The sequence below is a fragment of the Cryptotermes secundus genome, unplaced genomic scaffold, assembly GCF_002891405.2.
Source record: "Cryptotermes secundus unplaced genomic scaffold, Csec_1.0 scaffold1482, whole genome shotgun sequence".
Lineage (NCBI taxonomy): Eukaryota > Metazoa > Arthropoda > Insecta > Blattodea > Kalotermitidae > Cryptotermes > Cryptotermes secundus.
Genome location: NW_019734988.1, coordinates 237,278 through 250,483, shown reverse-complemented (window position 1 = coordinate 250,483; position 13,206 = coordinate 237,278). Strand labels below are relative to the sequence as shown.

At 40.7% G+C, this 13,206-nt stretch overlaps 1 protein-coding gene across 3 annotated transcripts in view; it reads right to left on the bottom strand.

Moving 5' to 3' along the window:
• Positions 1-5,304: 5,304 nt before the first annotated feature.
• Positions 5,305-13,206, bottom strand: part of LOC111869190 (cytochrome P450 306a1) — an 89,451-nt gene continuing 81,549 nt past the window's right edge. For all 3 annotated transcript variants that reach the window (XM_023860484.2, XM_023860485.2, XM_023860486.2), the window contains exons 4-8: positions 12,772-12,968; positions 10,374-10,692; positions 8,402-8,554; positions 6,688-6,862; positions 5,305-5,846 (exon numbers count right to left, since the gene is read on the bottom strand). In XM_023860484.2, the coding sequence (XP_023716252.1) occupies positions 5,668-5,846; positions 6,688-6,862; positions 8,402-8,554; positions 10,374-10,692; positions 12,772-12,968 (1,023 nt within the window). In that variant the 3' untranslated portion in view covers positions 5,305-5,667. The remainder of the gene's footprint in view (positions 5,847-6,687; positions 6,863-8,401; positions 8,555-10,373; positions 10,693-12,771; positions 12,969-13,206) is intronic.

Sequence of the window (13,206 nt, the reverse complement as noted above, 5' to 3'; positions counted from 1 at the left end):
ACGGTAAATAAAAAAAAATAATACCAACTGCAACAGAATGCTAAAATACTAAATTATTATGTGGACAACAAAAAATCTTTATTCAACAAATAAAATTACGCGGAAAAAATTGCGTATTGTAAATTTTATGAAGTAATATAACCTTGCTTAATTCGTGAAACATACTATACATCCAGTATACGGGTCCTGTTCTTATCCTCTTCGAAACAATGGAGAGATTGTTCTCAAGAATATCTCTGCGCTCTAAGATAGCGAAAATATCCGGGAACAGATTTTCCAGCATAAGTTTTCAGTTTTATAGCTTTCATTATTAATGTTACAAATATAAAATATTTTTTTTTGATACAGGTAAAGTAGAGGTAAACTTTTCATGTGTCTTACAGTGTTAAATTTGGCTCCATGCTTAAACATTACAACATTATGGTTTGTAGTAGAAATAAAGTAAAATAAATTTGACCGTAGTCAATAAGTTATTATATAGCTGGGTGTTTTGCGACTGATGACTGTCTGCAGCCACCTACTGACGTTGGTTTCTCGCTCGCGGATTTTTCTACCCTGAAGATGGAGACGATACGATAGTTTACACAACACCTACACGGCACCACACACCAGAATCAATAAATCAATATAGTTTGTAATGGAACCAAAACCCAGTAAATTCTAGACTTAGATACAAAATGGGGTGGATGGTTTGCTTCACACTCTGATACTTTACTCACGAGGAAATAGTTCCTCGTACCCACTGGTCAGCTTCTGCTGTAAAGATTGTTGTGATAGGCCCCTCTGACAAGCTAAAATCCATAAACGGACTACATGGTGTCCTATCCCAGAAAAAAAAATGTATCCTTAATATTCCCGGCCATGAAAGTCTCAAACATCAGCAGAATGCGGATTGGACAAGTCCTTCCTCCCATAGTCCACGCAGTTTTGCCTGCCCAGTGACGGCTGCAGGCTACCATTACATGTACAGACACGTGCACACAATAAAACTCTTACAGTGAAAGTTATGAAGGCCATGTTACTAGTAACTTTTCAATAGACAAACAAGCTGTACTTGCAGGCTTATTATATTTGGCAACATACATAAAAGCGTTTTGGCAGAATGCCCAAATTGTACTACATATGACAAGTCGAATGCGTACTTGTGCGCATGTCATTTGAATTCTTCAGGCTTCGAATGTTTGGGTTTGTTCCAGAATCCGGTGCTGCGACGCCATCGCAAAAGAAGATGCATTTTAAGATGACATGGCAGGGGACATAATTACCGGGCCTTTGTGCACATGTATGGGGATTATTCCGGAGTGTTTCGTAAGTTATACACTTCACCAAACATTTCTAAGGATATAAAACAAAGAGGGTGAGAGAGGTGGAGCACGTAGCACATACGAGGAGATCTTATATGATTACAGAATTTTAGAATAGCTTCTGTAACTAGATGTGGATAGGAAAGTAATTTTAAAATAGATAATGAAAGAAACGATATTATATTTAAGCATCCTGTTGCACTCCATACGATAAATGATATAAACTCCGTCTCAAGTGCAAACAATATATTTGTGTCTTTGATCTTGCTCCCTACACTACATGTTTCGGCCTCAGACGGCCATCATCAGGTGTAAACACTCACGTCGCTGTCACACTGCACCCAGTTCAAAATTTAACATCTAAAACACACGTAGTAAAGAATAGCAGCGGCACGCACACAGAAAGACTACACAGGATAACACCTATACAGTGTGGAAACAAGAACTAGCCGCTGCAGCACTTCAAACACAGGGCGAATAACCCTAACAATTTTAAAATTTTAAAATTTGGACAAGAATTTAAAGGTTTAAAATTAGAACTAAAGATTTTATTATGGTGCTATTACAATAAACTCAAAATTAACGTGTGTGAAGTAATCTACGGGTGGACAGCTATCAACGAAGTAGAAGTTGATAATGACAGGGAGAGTGTTTTAGATGTTAAATTTTGAACTGGGTGCAGTGTGACAGCGACGTGAGTGTTTACACCTGATGATGGCCGTCTGAGGCCGAAACATGTAGTGTAGGGAGCAAGATCAAAGACACAAATATATTGTTTGCACTTGAGACGGAGTTTATATCATTTAAAGAAACGATATGTGACTATGTAGATTAGATTCATCTGATTCAGAATAGGGACCATGGGCGGGCTCTTATGTGTACGGTAATTAACCTTCGGATTTCATAGAAGACAGGGAATTTCTTAAATAACTGAATGACTACCAACTGTTGAGGAATGACTTTGCACCACTCAGCTAGTGGAATTGCTTACCGCTTCTGTGGTTCATGCATTAAGATCGATTTATCTATGAATAAAGCCTAATTTGCTTCGATTGTTGCATTATGCAAATTTTTACATGTTAGTGAAACATTTAGATGACAAATGTGCCTGATAATTTCTCGGCCCAACAGAAGGCGTTCCTGTAGAGAATGTTGTAAACCTAGTAGCAAAACTGGAGAGTATGTAATATGTAAGATTTGAGGCTTTCAAGGCCGTGACTGTGAATAATACCGTCTTCTGGGATATGGCATCGTGAAGATCTTGCGTGAACTGATTTTTCGGAGGAACATATTGACTCCATCTTCAAGGTAGAAGAAAAATCCATGAGCGAGGAACCAGCTTGAGCAGGTGGCTGCAGACTCATCTCGCTGGGATGCCATATTGCTTGAACCATGTTTCGTCGAATACCCAGCAGGGAAGTGTCCAACAACCCTGGCAAAGTGTGCTCCAAAAAATGACGGAAAGCAGAGGCATGAAATCTACCGGGCAAAATGTGTGGGCCTGCGAAAGAGTCTCCAAGAGTAACAGTCCAAATCTTATTTCGGAAATGTTGTCGAAATCTCACCGCCTCTCTGGTGTAGTGGTCAGAGTTCCTGGCTACAAATCCAGAGGTCCGGGTTCGATTTCTGGCGCTACCAGACTTTTTGAGAAGTACTGGGTCTCGAACGGGGTCCACTCAGCCTCGTGAGGATAATTGAGGGGTTATTTCACGGAAATAGCGGCTCCGGTGTAGAAAACCGAAATTAACGGCCGTGAGGATTTGTTGCGCTGACCACGCGATACCCTCTATCCGCTGAAGTTTGCACTAACTTCGCCGACAAGCGGCGGTTGCCCTGTCGGTATCGTTCGCTTGCGGGCTAAAACCACGGAATTTGTTTTTGTTTGTCGAAGTGTGAACTGAACTGCACTCTGTAGGTTCTCTCAGCGATAAATGTACATATTGTGACATGTAAACTCATTTGTAGGCAACGTCTGATAGAACGCAACAATAGAAAGGTACTGGAAGAAGTTTTTTCTATGTGGCCATCGCCATGCTCAATGCTAGGCAACGGGCCGATAAACATGTATTATGACAAGAGAAGATGAGATTTTTACGTGGTCCGCACCACGCTCAGTGCTAAGTAAAGAACAAATGGACATGCACTCTGACACGTGACAGCGAGGTCCGATCTGATTCTATATAACGAGAGGCGAAAAATAATTGGGAGTTCGGTTGAAGGATCAGCTGTGGAGTGTTAACCAGCGGACAAAGGATGCTACGATTCTGTACTAGGAAACGTCTAGCGAAGACACTGCAGAGGAATAGCCATTGCGGAGAGCTGTTACCAAGTAATGGTTAGTGGAAAGACTTGAGAGATTTAGTGTGGAGTGATTTGTAGTGTGAACATCAGCAATAGTATTATAATGATTTGTAGTTAAAACTTTTAAGTGGTCAATATATCTATTTACCAAACCAAATCTCGTCTATAGTCACTAATACACGTGAAAATATTATGGAAATATAGTATGTCGTTCCTTGTGAAGTGTGTTCTGTTCGCGAAGACCATATGACTGCTACATTGAAGAAAGAACTACTGGGAGAAAATCGAGCGAGCTTCTGCCCGTTGCAAATGGCACAGGTGCAATAAATGTCAATGGAGAATCCGCCTCACAAACACATTCAGCTGCCTGTACGCGACGACCGCTGGTACAGGAATTCGCTACGCGCCTCAGTATCCTCTCTTCCACTCAACTGTCCTTGCGCGTCTCCGTCTTCCGCGGTCTACCGTAGAAGGGCGAACGGTGTCGGTCCCTTTGATGAGAAGATCATCGGAGCGAAATATCTTCCTAATATATTATTCATTATCTTCCCATTATTCGACGCTATATTCTCCCAGTTACTGACAGAATCGTAAAATAAACTACAAAGAAAAGTGTAATTCGAAATTGGGTCAAAACCGGATCTGGGGCCCACCCAGCCTCCTATCCAATGGGCATCAGGGGCACATTACCAAGGGGTAAAGCAGCAGGGGTGTGAAACTGACCACTCACCTCCAACTAGTGCCGAGGTCAAGAACATACGGATCTATATATTCACTCCCTCATACGCCTTCATGGCGTAGTGCTTGCTTACTTAAACACAGGGACAATTTTATCTTTTTTTTTTATCTTTATATTAGACCTAGTAAACAGTTGTTGGATTTGTGAGTGTCAGGACGGTGATTATGAAAAATATTATCTTCTGTAGTATGAACCCATTTAGTCCTGTATTCATTTATTTAGAGCATCTGAAATGTATTTAGTACTGCATTTATGCATATTTGTGCTCCAAGTTTTTGAGTTTTGTTTAAGTTCAATTTACTCTTTACAGACTTATATTAGCAAGGCATGTGAATATTAAATTTGGTATGTAACTAAATCAACCGGTCACGGTAGCCCAGTGGTATAAGGTATGCACTGTCTTCGCTCAAAAATTAATTTTAAATTCGTTTAGGGGGGGGCGGAATCCAACTGGGTCCACTCGGCACGGCGGCCACTGAATGGCCTATTGTAGCCTGCTCCGGGTGATTATGATGATGGAGAATTAGGTGGAATGAAGATTGGCAAGGGAAACCGAAGTAGTAGGAGAAAACCTGCCCTAGCGCCACATTGTCCACCACAAATCCCATTTGACTAGACCCGGGATCGAACCCGGGCCGCCGCGGTTGGAAGCCAGCAACTAACTGCTTGAGCTATGGCGCGGCCTTCTGTCTTCGCTTGCTCAGACGCCGGTATCGTGGGTTCGAATTCCATTCAGGGCATGGATGTTTCGTGTTTTTGTGCGTGTGTGCATGTGTGTGTGCGTGTGTGTGTGTACGTTTTCCTGTGTCTGTATACAGGTAGAGGTATTGCGACGAGATGATTACCATGGCCAAGGAGTCTTACCGAATGTCTAAGATCTAGTAAACCGAAGTGAAACGGAGAGTTTCATGGAGGTAGGCCAAGGTCCAAAATGGGGCTGTAGCGACAAAGGAAAAAAAATGTGACGAAATCTGTTTATTCATAACAATAAATGAAGACAGGCAGACTAACACAACAACGGAAATAGGAACTTGAGCTACGTGCTATATTAATGTATACATGTAATGGTATGGGGAAACTGAAACTAAAATCACAATTCCTAATTAAATGAAATCACTTATGCAATTCATGTCCAAATGTAACTTCGTCACGGTTCTCTAGCTTGCATGCATATCATCCAATTCAACATTTCATATCATGTTACTTTTATTACATGTAAATGCTATTCGCTCTTCTATTTAGTATTCTGTTTTCTAGACATAAAAAATAAACAGGAAATCCATAATGGCACATCTGCTGATGTTTTACATCACGCTTCCATTTTCATACTCTAGGAATAAAAATCAGTTTTTGAGGTTTCGGGGCAAGTGTAAATCCACATTCACCCTCTAGATCGATGTCAATGTTATCTGGTGCAGTGATGTTGAATTTCTGAATGATGGCTGATCCAAATAAAAACAGCATCATCCTGGCTAATTCTTCTCCAACACACATCCTCTTACCTGTATTCAAGAAATAAATAAACAAGTATACATACAAACAAACAAAGAACGTTATTAGAAAAATGAGTAAACGATTAAAGAAAGGGCAACAAAAAGAATAGCGCTGAGAAACACTCATAAATTTAAGATCCTATAAGTAAAAGACTGGAAAGGCACAAAACATATCGGGGTCAATTGTTTGGATGTTAGCATTCTGTCGTCGGTCGTGTAAATTCCTGCTGGTCCTCCCCAGCACAAACATTCTTGGTTCCGAATCCCTTACTGCCTCACGATTCCGAGAGCCGTGAAACCTCACACCGCTGGCATTCTAAATTTGTGTTCCTTTGACTTCTATCATTATTTTGGCTACTACTGCTCAGAAGATTCTTATTCTTAATATATATCCTATCATTGACATTATTATGATTGGTTGCCATGGTAACTGCATGTCGTTAGTGGCGCTAATTTTGCTCCTACCTCACAAGTTCGTGAGGTCGACAAGCTGCTGTTACAGATTCTACGCCCTAGTACTCTCTTCATATAAATATTCGTCGAAATCAGTCCGAGAGTTCTCGAGATGGACAGACTTGACCATCCATATACACATTCTTCTCTTGCAGCTTTTGTAGAGACGCATAAAACAACAATTACAAAGACATGTTCAGAAACATAAGTAGGTCTGACAATGACACAGCAATGGAGTACCCCTATATATACCTTAGCCATGTTATTAAAAGGAAGGTAACTTAAAGTTTCTTAAGTGTCTAATCAAAAGAGAACAGAGCGTTTTATATATCGCGATAAGCAGAAGAATTAGGCGATAAGATAAGGCAATATTTAAATGCCGTTTTTGCTAACCCACCTGTCTGAAAAGGAATGAAGCTTTCTGGTCTGTTGAATTGACCCTCAGTTGTTAGAAACCGCTCAGGACTGAAACGCTCCGGTTCTGGCCATTGGTTGGGATCCATATGTACAGCCCACTGTAGAGGCATTATCATGGTGCCCTTCGGAATGTGATAGCCTGCAAAAGTGGTGGCCTGCAGGGAGACCAAGTCAGAGATTACACAACGCAAGAAATTTTCAAGGACGATGTAAGATATCTGTAAATGTAAATCGAAACATGAAAATTTAGCACGACAGACAAAGAGCATTGTTATCATACATTATTTTGGCTCCTTGTCAGTTCTTCTGCAGGAAAATAACAACTCCCTCAACATAAAGTGTGAGTGTAATACAAAACATGCAGTCTAATGGAAATACATTTTACTGATTTTTTTTTATTATTCCAAAAGCCCTTCAAAAATATCTCATAAACAACCTTTTTGTTTCGGTTCGTAAGTATAACCGCTACATATAGCTTTGATATTAATATTAATATTACTAATAATATTATTCAAATTGTGATTTATTTTTTGTGTTGTGTTTTGTTTCTTTTTCCTTATTCGTAATCACTTTGTATGTGGCCTTTGGGGTACTAAGTTAGGACTTAAATAATTAAGAAATTAATTACTATATTATTATTTACAATTAAGTTTATTTCAGTCCAATGTGACACCACTTTAGTACTTAGTTACCCAACATGTTTTGATTCATAATGAATCATCGTTAGAGCTATGCCTCTACGATCAGGAATCCACTAATACGTACAGTTTTTAAGAGTAGAAACGCTTAAAATATTTATCATGCTCACTATACACGTATGTAGTTGTTGATTTTTGTCGTATACACAAATAGACATATAGTGAGCATCATAAATGTTTTAAGTGTTTCTACTCTTAAAAACTGTTACGTATTAGTGGATTCCTGATCGTAGAGGCATAGCTCTAACGATGATTCATTATGAATCAAAACATGTTGTGTAACTAAGTGCTAAAGTGGTGTCACAGTGGACTGAAATAAACTTAATTGTAAACCTGTTAGTGTGACGGACCAGAATGAAACAAATTAAAAATATTATTAGTAGTAGTACTATTGTTATGTTTACATTCTTTACATAAAAGAAAACATCTTGATGTATTTTGCTTTTGTTCAGGTCTATCGTGGGCTTAAATCCTGGACTTCCTTTTTGGAAAATGTTAGTCTTCGTGTTCGTACTCGCAGTGTTAGGGACTGTATATTCTTCTCCCTAAATTTGTTAATAGTTAGTCCTTCGTAATCCTAATGTTCTTGTGTTAGGTAATTCTTAGTTATTATGTTTTTACACATTTCTCTTCATCTTAGTTTTGTTCACTTTTTCTGTATTACTGTGTTTTCCTTCTCCAGTTTTTGCTTGTAATTTTTCTCTTGTCTTTATGTTGTGCTCGTCCTCAATGTGATTAATAGTTTCTACACTGTGCTGTGTCTGTAATTGCCTTGCAGCTGTTCACTCGGCAAATAAATAATTTAATTATGATCATTATTATTATTATCATCATAATTATACAGAGTGATTGCGAATCGAGGAAACGGCCTGTAGATATGGAATCTTTCGGAAAACCAACTACACAGAATTCTTCCATCTTGCTCTGAGGTTTGCTATACTACGTGCAGACGAGGGCTTGAATCATCAGTAACAAAATTCATTGTTCTGCACTCACCGCCAACGCTCCATGTGGTATTCCGACTGGTACAACAGAGCGGATCCTTTGGGTCTCAGCAAGAGCGGCTTCAGTGTAGGGTAGCAATGGTAGGTCCTCAAGAGTTGGCAAACGGGAGCCAACTACACTGTCTAATTCTGCTTGGACTCTCTTCTACATGACAGTAGACATAAGAAAATACTCTAAGTTATTGCATTTATATTCAAAATACGCACATCTGCAGATAGTAAACATATTATTATTGCGATCGGGAGCCGATATACCGTTGTTGGTAGGTGACTGGCTATGGACTGGATGGCAGAAGGGGACGGAGTTCGAGTCTCTGTAAGGGAAAGATTTTTATCTTCTACCGTTCGTCCAGACCAGTTCTGGGGCCCATCCAGCCTTCTATCCCCTCTTTCCCCAAGGGAAGAACAGCCAGGACGTGAAGCTGACTAGTCATCTCCAACTAGTTCCGAGGTCAGGAATACGTGGATCTATACATCCACTCCCACATACGTCTTCACGATGTAGTGACTGATTAGTTCAGTATAGGGGCAAATTTACGTTTGTAACAGTGCAAGTATATTTTGTTTTGCAAGTCAATAATTCGTGAATATTCGTAAGTTTTTTGCAAGAAGGGACATTGGCCACGAGATTGTAAACTTGGAGGGAGGGAAATGAGAGAGCAGTGTGGTGGGGTGTGGACCTGATCAGATTTATCTTACTACAGTACTATGGTTTAACCACGCAAATAATCATTCCACACATATGTCCTGTGGGTACTCATCTATCATCATCCTCATCGACAGTAGACCCATCTGTGGCTGCAGTGTCATCGGGACTGAAGTCGTATCCCTCTTATATCACCATCATCACCAGCAACACCACATCATTAGGAACCAAGAGAGCAGAACAAATGGCCATCCTGCGGCTAAGCTACCGGGGCTCGAAATTCTGACGAGATCAGAGATTTCTCGCTCCACCGCCATATTGAGACAGGCTGTGGGGCCCACCCACCCTGATTTCCTTGGACAAGATCTCTTTCTTCGATGGTGAAACGGCAATAGGATGAAGCCGGCCACTCTGTTCCACCTAGAAGTGAGGAATTCTTCCTCCACCCCCTCCCACATGTCTTAATGACGCAGTGCTTAGGCATAGAGACATATCATCAAATTACTAATTCCCTTGCTCTGTAAAGAGTCTGGTGCCTGTTGAAAGCCGAGATCCCTGACTCAAAAGCCTTGGGTGTGATAATAGCGCACCTCAGGGGGCGCTCTGCTAGGGCCTGTAGGGCGACTGCGTGATGATGGAGGTCTGTAGGTGAATCCAGTCATTTTGTCCACATGAAATCACCTGGAATTGAATCACGGCCTCCACAATGATAATCCAATATCTATTCAATTATCATTGCTGCACGGAAAGTACTCACTAAATATATCGTATAATTTACAACTTAGAACCAAAATCCTCTATGGGACAAGAGGTATACCGTTAGAACGCAGAGAACACAATGAATAACTACGACAATGGATAAAAATTCAGAATTAAATATAATTTGGTAATTTAGAATGGTACCAAGGGTAAGGCGACTGGATCGTGAAGCTGACCATACACCTCCATCTAATATTGAGTTTAGGAATGGTGGATCTACACATCCACTCCCGGATATGACTTCATGGCACAGTGCTCAATTAATAAAAAGAACTCCGTGGCCTGTAGTCCGCAAGCGAACTATACCGACCGAACAACCGCCGTTTGTCGGCCAAGTTACTGCCAACTTTAGCGGATAGAGAGTGTCGCGTGGTCGGCGCAACGAATCCCCACGGTCGTTAGTCTCGGTTTTCTAGACCGGAGCTCAATTAAATAAGCATAGAGACAAGTTTTTTGTTTAATTAGGGCGTAGATTAAGAGCGGTACAGATTCTTGTCAGAAAGAAAAATGCTGGTCTCGGGTCACTGGTATCGGTGGAAGATTTGTTTGGATACTGTACCTGTGCGCCGGAATTCGCCGCCATGAAGAGGACAAACCATCGCAGGGTGGTCATCGTTGTGTCCAGTCCCGCTCCGAACATATCACCAAGAAGATGGTGGAACTGAGTTGTGTTGTAGAATCCTTTGTCCCCTTCCCCACGCCGTTCCTTTTCGTCCAGAAAAGAGTCGATTATATTGTCTGCAAGGTAATTTTCATCATCTCCCGGGAAGGACTTTCGTTTCTTCATACGATCCAGTATAATTGTGTGATAATACTCATGTGATTTCATTTTCCCTTCCATCAAAAAATTCATCGGTTTCTTGAATTTCGGAATAAACCTAGAAATGAATTATAAATTAATCGAAATAAAGTAGAGTGTCAGACGGCTTCCGTATATTCGCGTAGTTTTATTTTAACTTTTACATAATTTCGTTTTCTTCTCCACAGCGTCCAGACAGGCTCTGACAACCCCCAAGCCTCCTATGCAATGGGTTTCGTGGGCGATTTCCAAAGGGTTAAAGCGGTAGGGGCGTGAAGATGATCACTCACCTCTATCTAGTACCGGAGTAAAGAATAACAGAGCTACACCTCCACTCCCGCATATGTCTACATGGTATAATGCTTATTTAATTAATTAAGCACAAGAACAATTTTACGTTTGCATTATCTAACATACAATTCAGGCATACCAGTAAACGCTGAAGACCCTTAACAACAATCTTGCAACAATTCTGAATTTCTAAGACAAAAAAGTAATTTAGAAGTGGGGGAACACATATTTATGTTTTTTAAGTTTATCTTAGAGAGCTAAAATGCCGGGCTAGCGTAGCCGGTATGGCGACTGGCTATGGGCTGGACGACCGAAGGTTCGGAGTTCGAGTCCTGATTAAGTCAAGAATTTTCTATTCTCCGTGTCGTCCAGACCGGCTCTAGGGCTCACCCAGCTTCTTATCCAATGGGTACCGGGGGATCTTTCCCAGGGAGTAAAGCAGCCGGGGCGAGTCTCACCATTCACCTCCAGCTAATGATAACGTTGTTATAAACAAGCATTCCCGTACATCACCTCATTCTGAGCTATACACTTTTCTGCAAAGAAGTTCTCGAAGAAGTGGTTTTGCTCCTTCCATCTTTATTCTTTCTTTCACTATGATTTTTACGTCTCCTTATAAAATATTATCTGGTTTAGAGGTAAAAGCTTTCCTAAAAAGGATCGCGTGAAGTAAAACGCGTTAATCAGGAGCCAATTTTCCATAAGAAATTAAGGAAAATAAGGAGCTGCACACATGGGCCAAGCCAACAGAGTAATAGATATATGTAGTCTTGTAAAACTGTCTACTCAGTTTGCTATTTTACGTATTTGAAGGGTCTGTTTCTTCAGATTCTATGTTACTGCTACGTGAACCTACATACACGCTGCTTCAAACGACAAGCTGCCGTCCGCCATGTTGCCTGTTACTGAGCTCATAATTCCGTTAAGTACGGATTACAATGACAAACCAAGCAGTTGACTGCTCTTGGTCAAGTGATTGTGTTGAAGTGAAAATTTAACGCCTAAATAACGAGAAAGGTTTCAATCGTGTAAACCTAAATTAGATAAACAAAGAAATAACATATATTTTCAAATTTTTAAAATTTAACTGTGTAAAATTTCACATTTAATTACTTCTACTAACATTTGTGGTTTCTTGTTAGTTGATAACATGATGCTTCTCATGGGTTTGGAATGCTGCAAAGGTAAAGTTATACCTGTATGAGGCCGTGGAGGCTCATAGGGTTGTTAGAGGTTGAGCCTCCCACATTTTCTAGACAATCAACTCACAGACAGCGGTGAGACTGTCAGCCTTACAAGCCGGCCGCCCTTTACTCCCAGGAAGATTCCTGGTACTCATTTCTGTTGGAGGCTGAGCCGAGACAAATGCCACAGTGCGGCTTAAAAGGAATTTAAAAATCCAATGACCGCATCGAGAATCGAACACACGACCTTCCGGCTTGTAGCATAGTGCCTCAACCAACTATGTCACCGCATACCCCCTTGGAGTGCTGAAGAAATGAAAACTATGGCTCCCAAGCTTAAGTGAATAGAAATAAAGTCGAAGCTGTTCGTGTGCTTATGAACCTTGCCATATTGACGGGGGAAGAAAAGGCGAAGTTCTAAGTATTTTCAATCTGGGCACTTCACACTTTAACCAGAAAGTGAGCCGGTGTGGACGTGACTCATTTGAGTGGTCAATCAGAACTAATGTACCAGAATTCGACTGTTTCGCGTCTATGCATGAATTAAAGGCGTGTGTGATCCAGACACAATGAACAAGCTGCATAAAAGTAAGGGCCATCTCAGTCAGCACTGCTGCCAATCCAGGAAGAATTTCGGACACAAAATAATTAGCATCACTGCAAAGAATCACCAATATACTGACCTTAAAATGGGAAGAAAATTGAGGATCCCCGTAACACCTATATATTTTAAGCCTTCATCCTGGAGTTGCTGCAACCATTTCCACATGGGATCATTCTCAGCGTAGGAGACACCGAAGACCAAGGAGTTCATAACGTTGCCTATACAGTGAAGTATTATCGGTAGAGGTTCCACTGCGTTCGAATTCCTCCCAAGCATCTAAGGCATATTCCGGAAATGAAAACTATTAATTATCCGTCAAATATGAGGAGTATGAATTACCTTGTAGAAGGCACGTGGAAATACGAGCTAACTCCATGCAGCAGTCTTTCTTGATAAGCCAGCAATTGCTCAACTAGGTAAAAAATTACCCTAGTTTGATGGAACATAAATTTACCGTTTTAACCTGTGCCGCCCTCTCTCAAATAAACCTTACACACCGCCAGATAAATTCAGC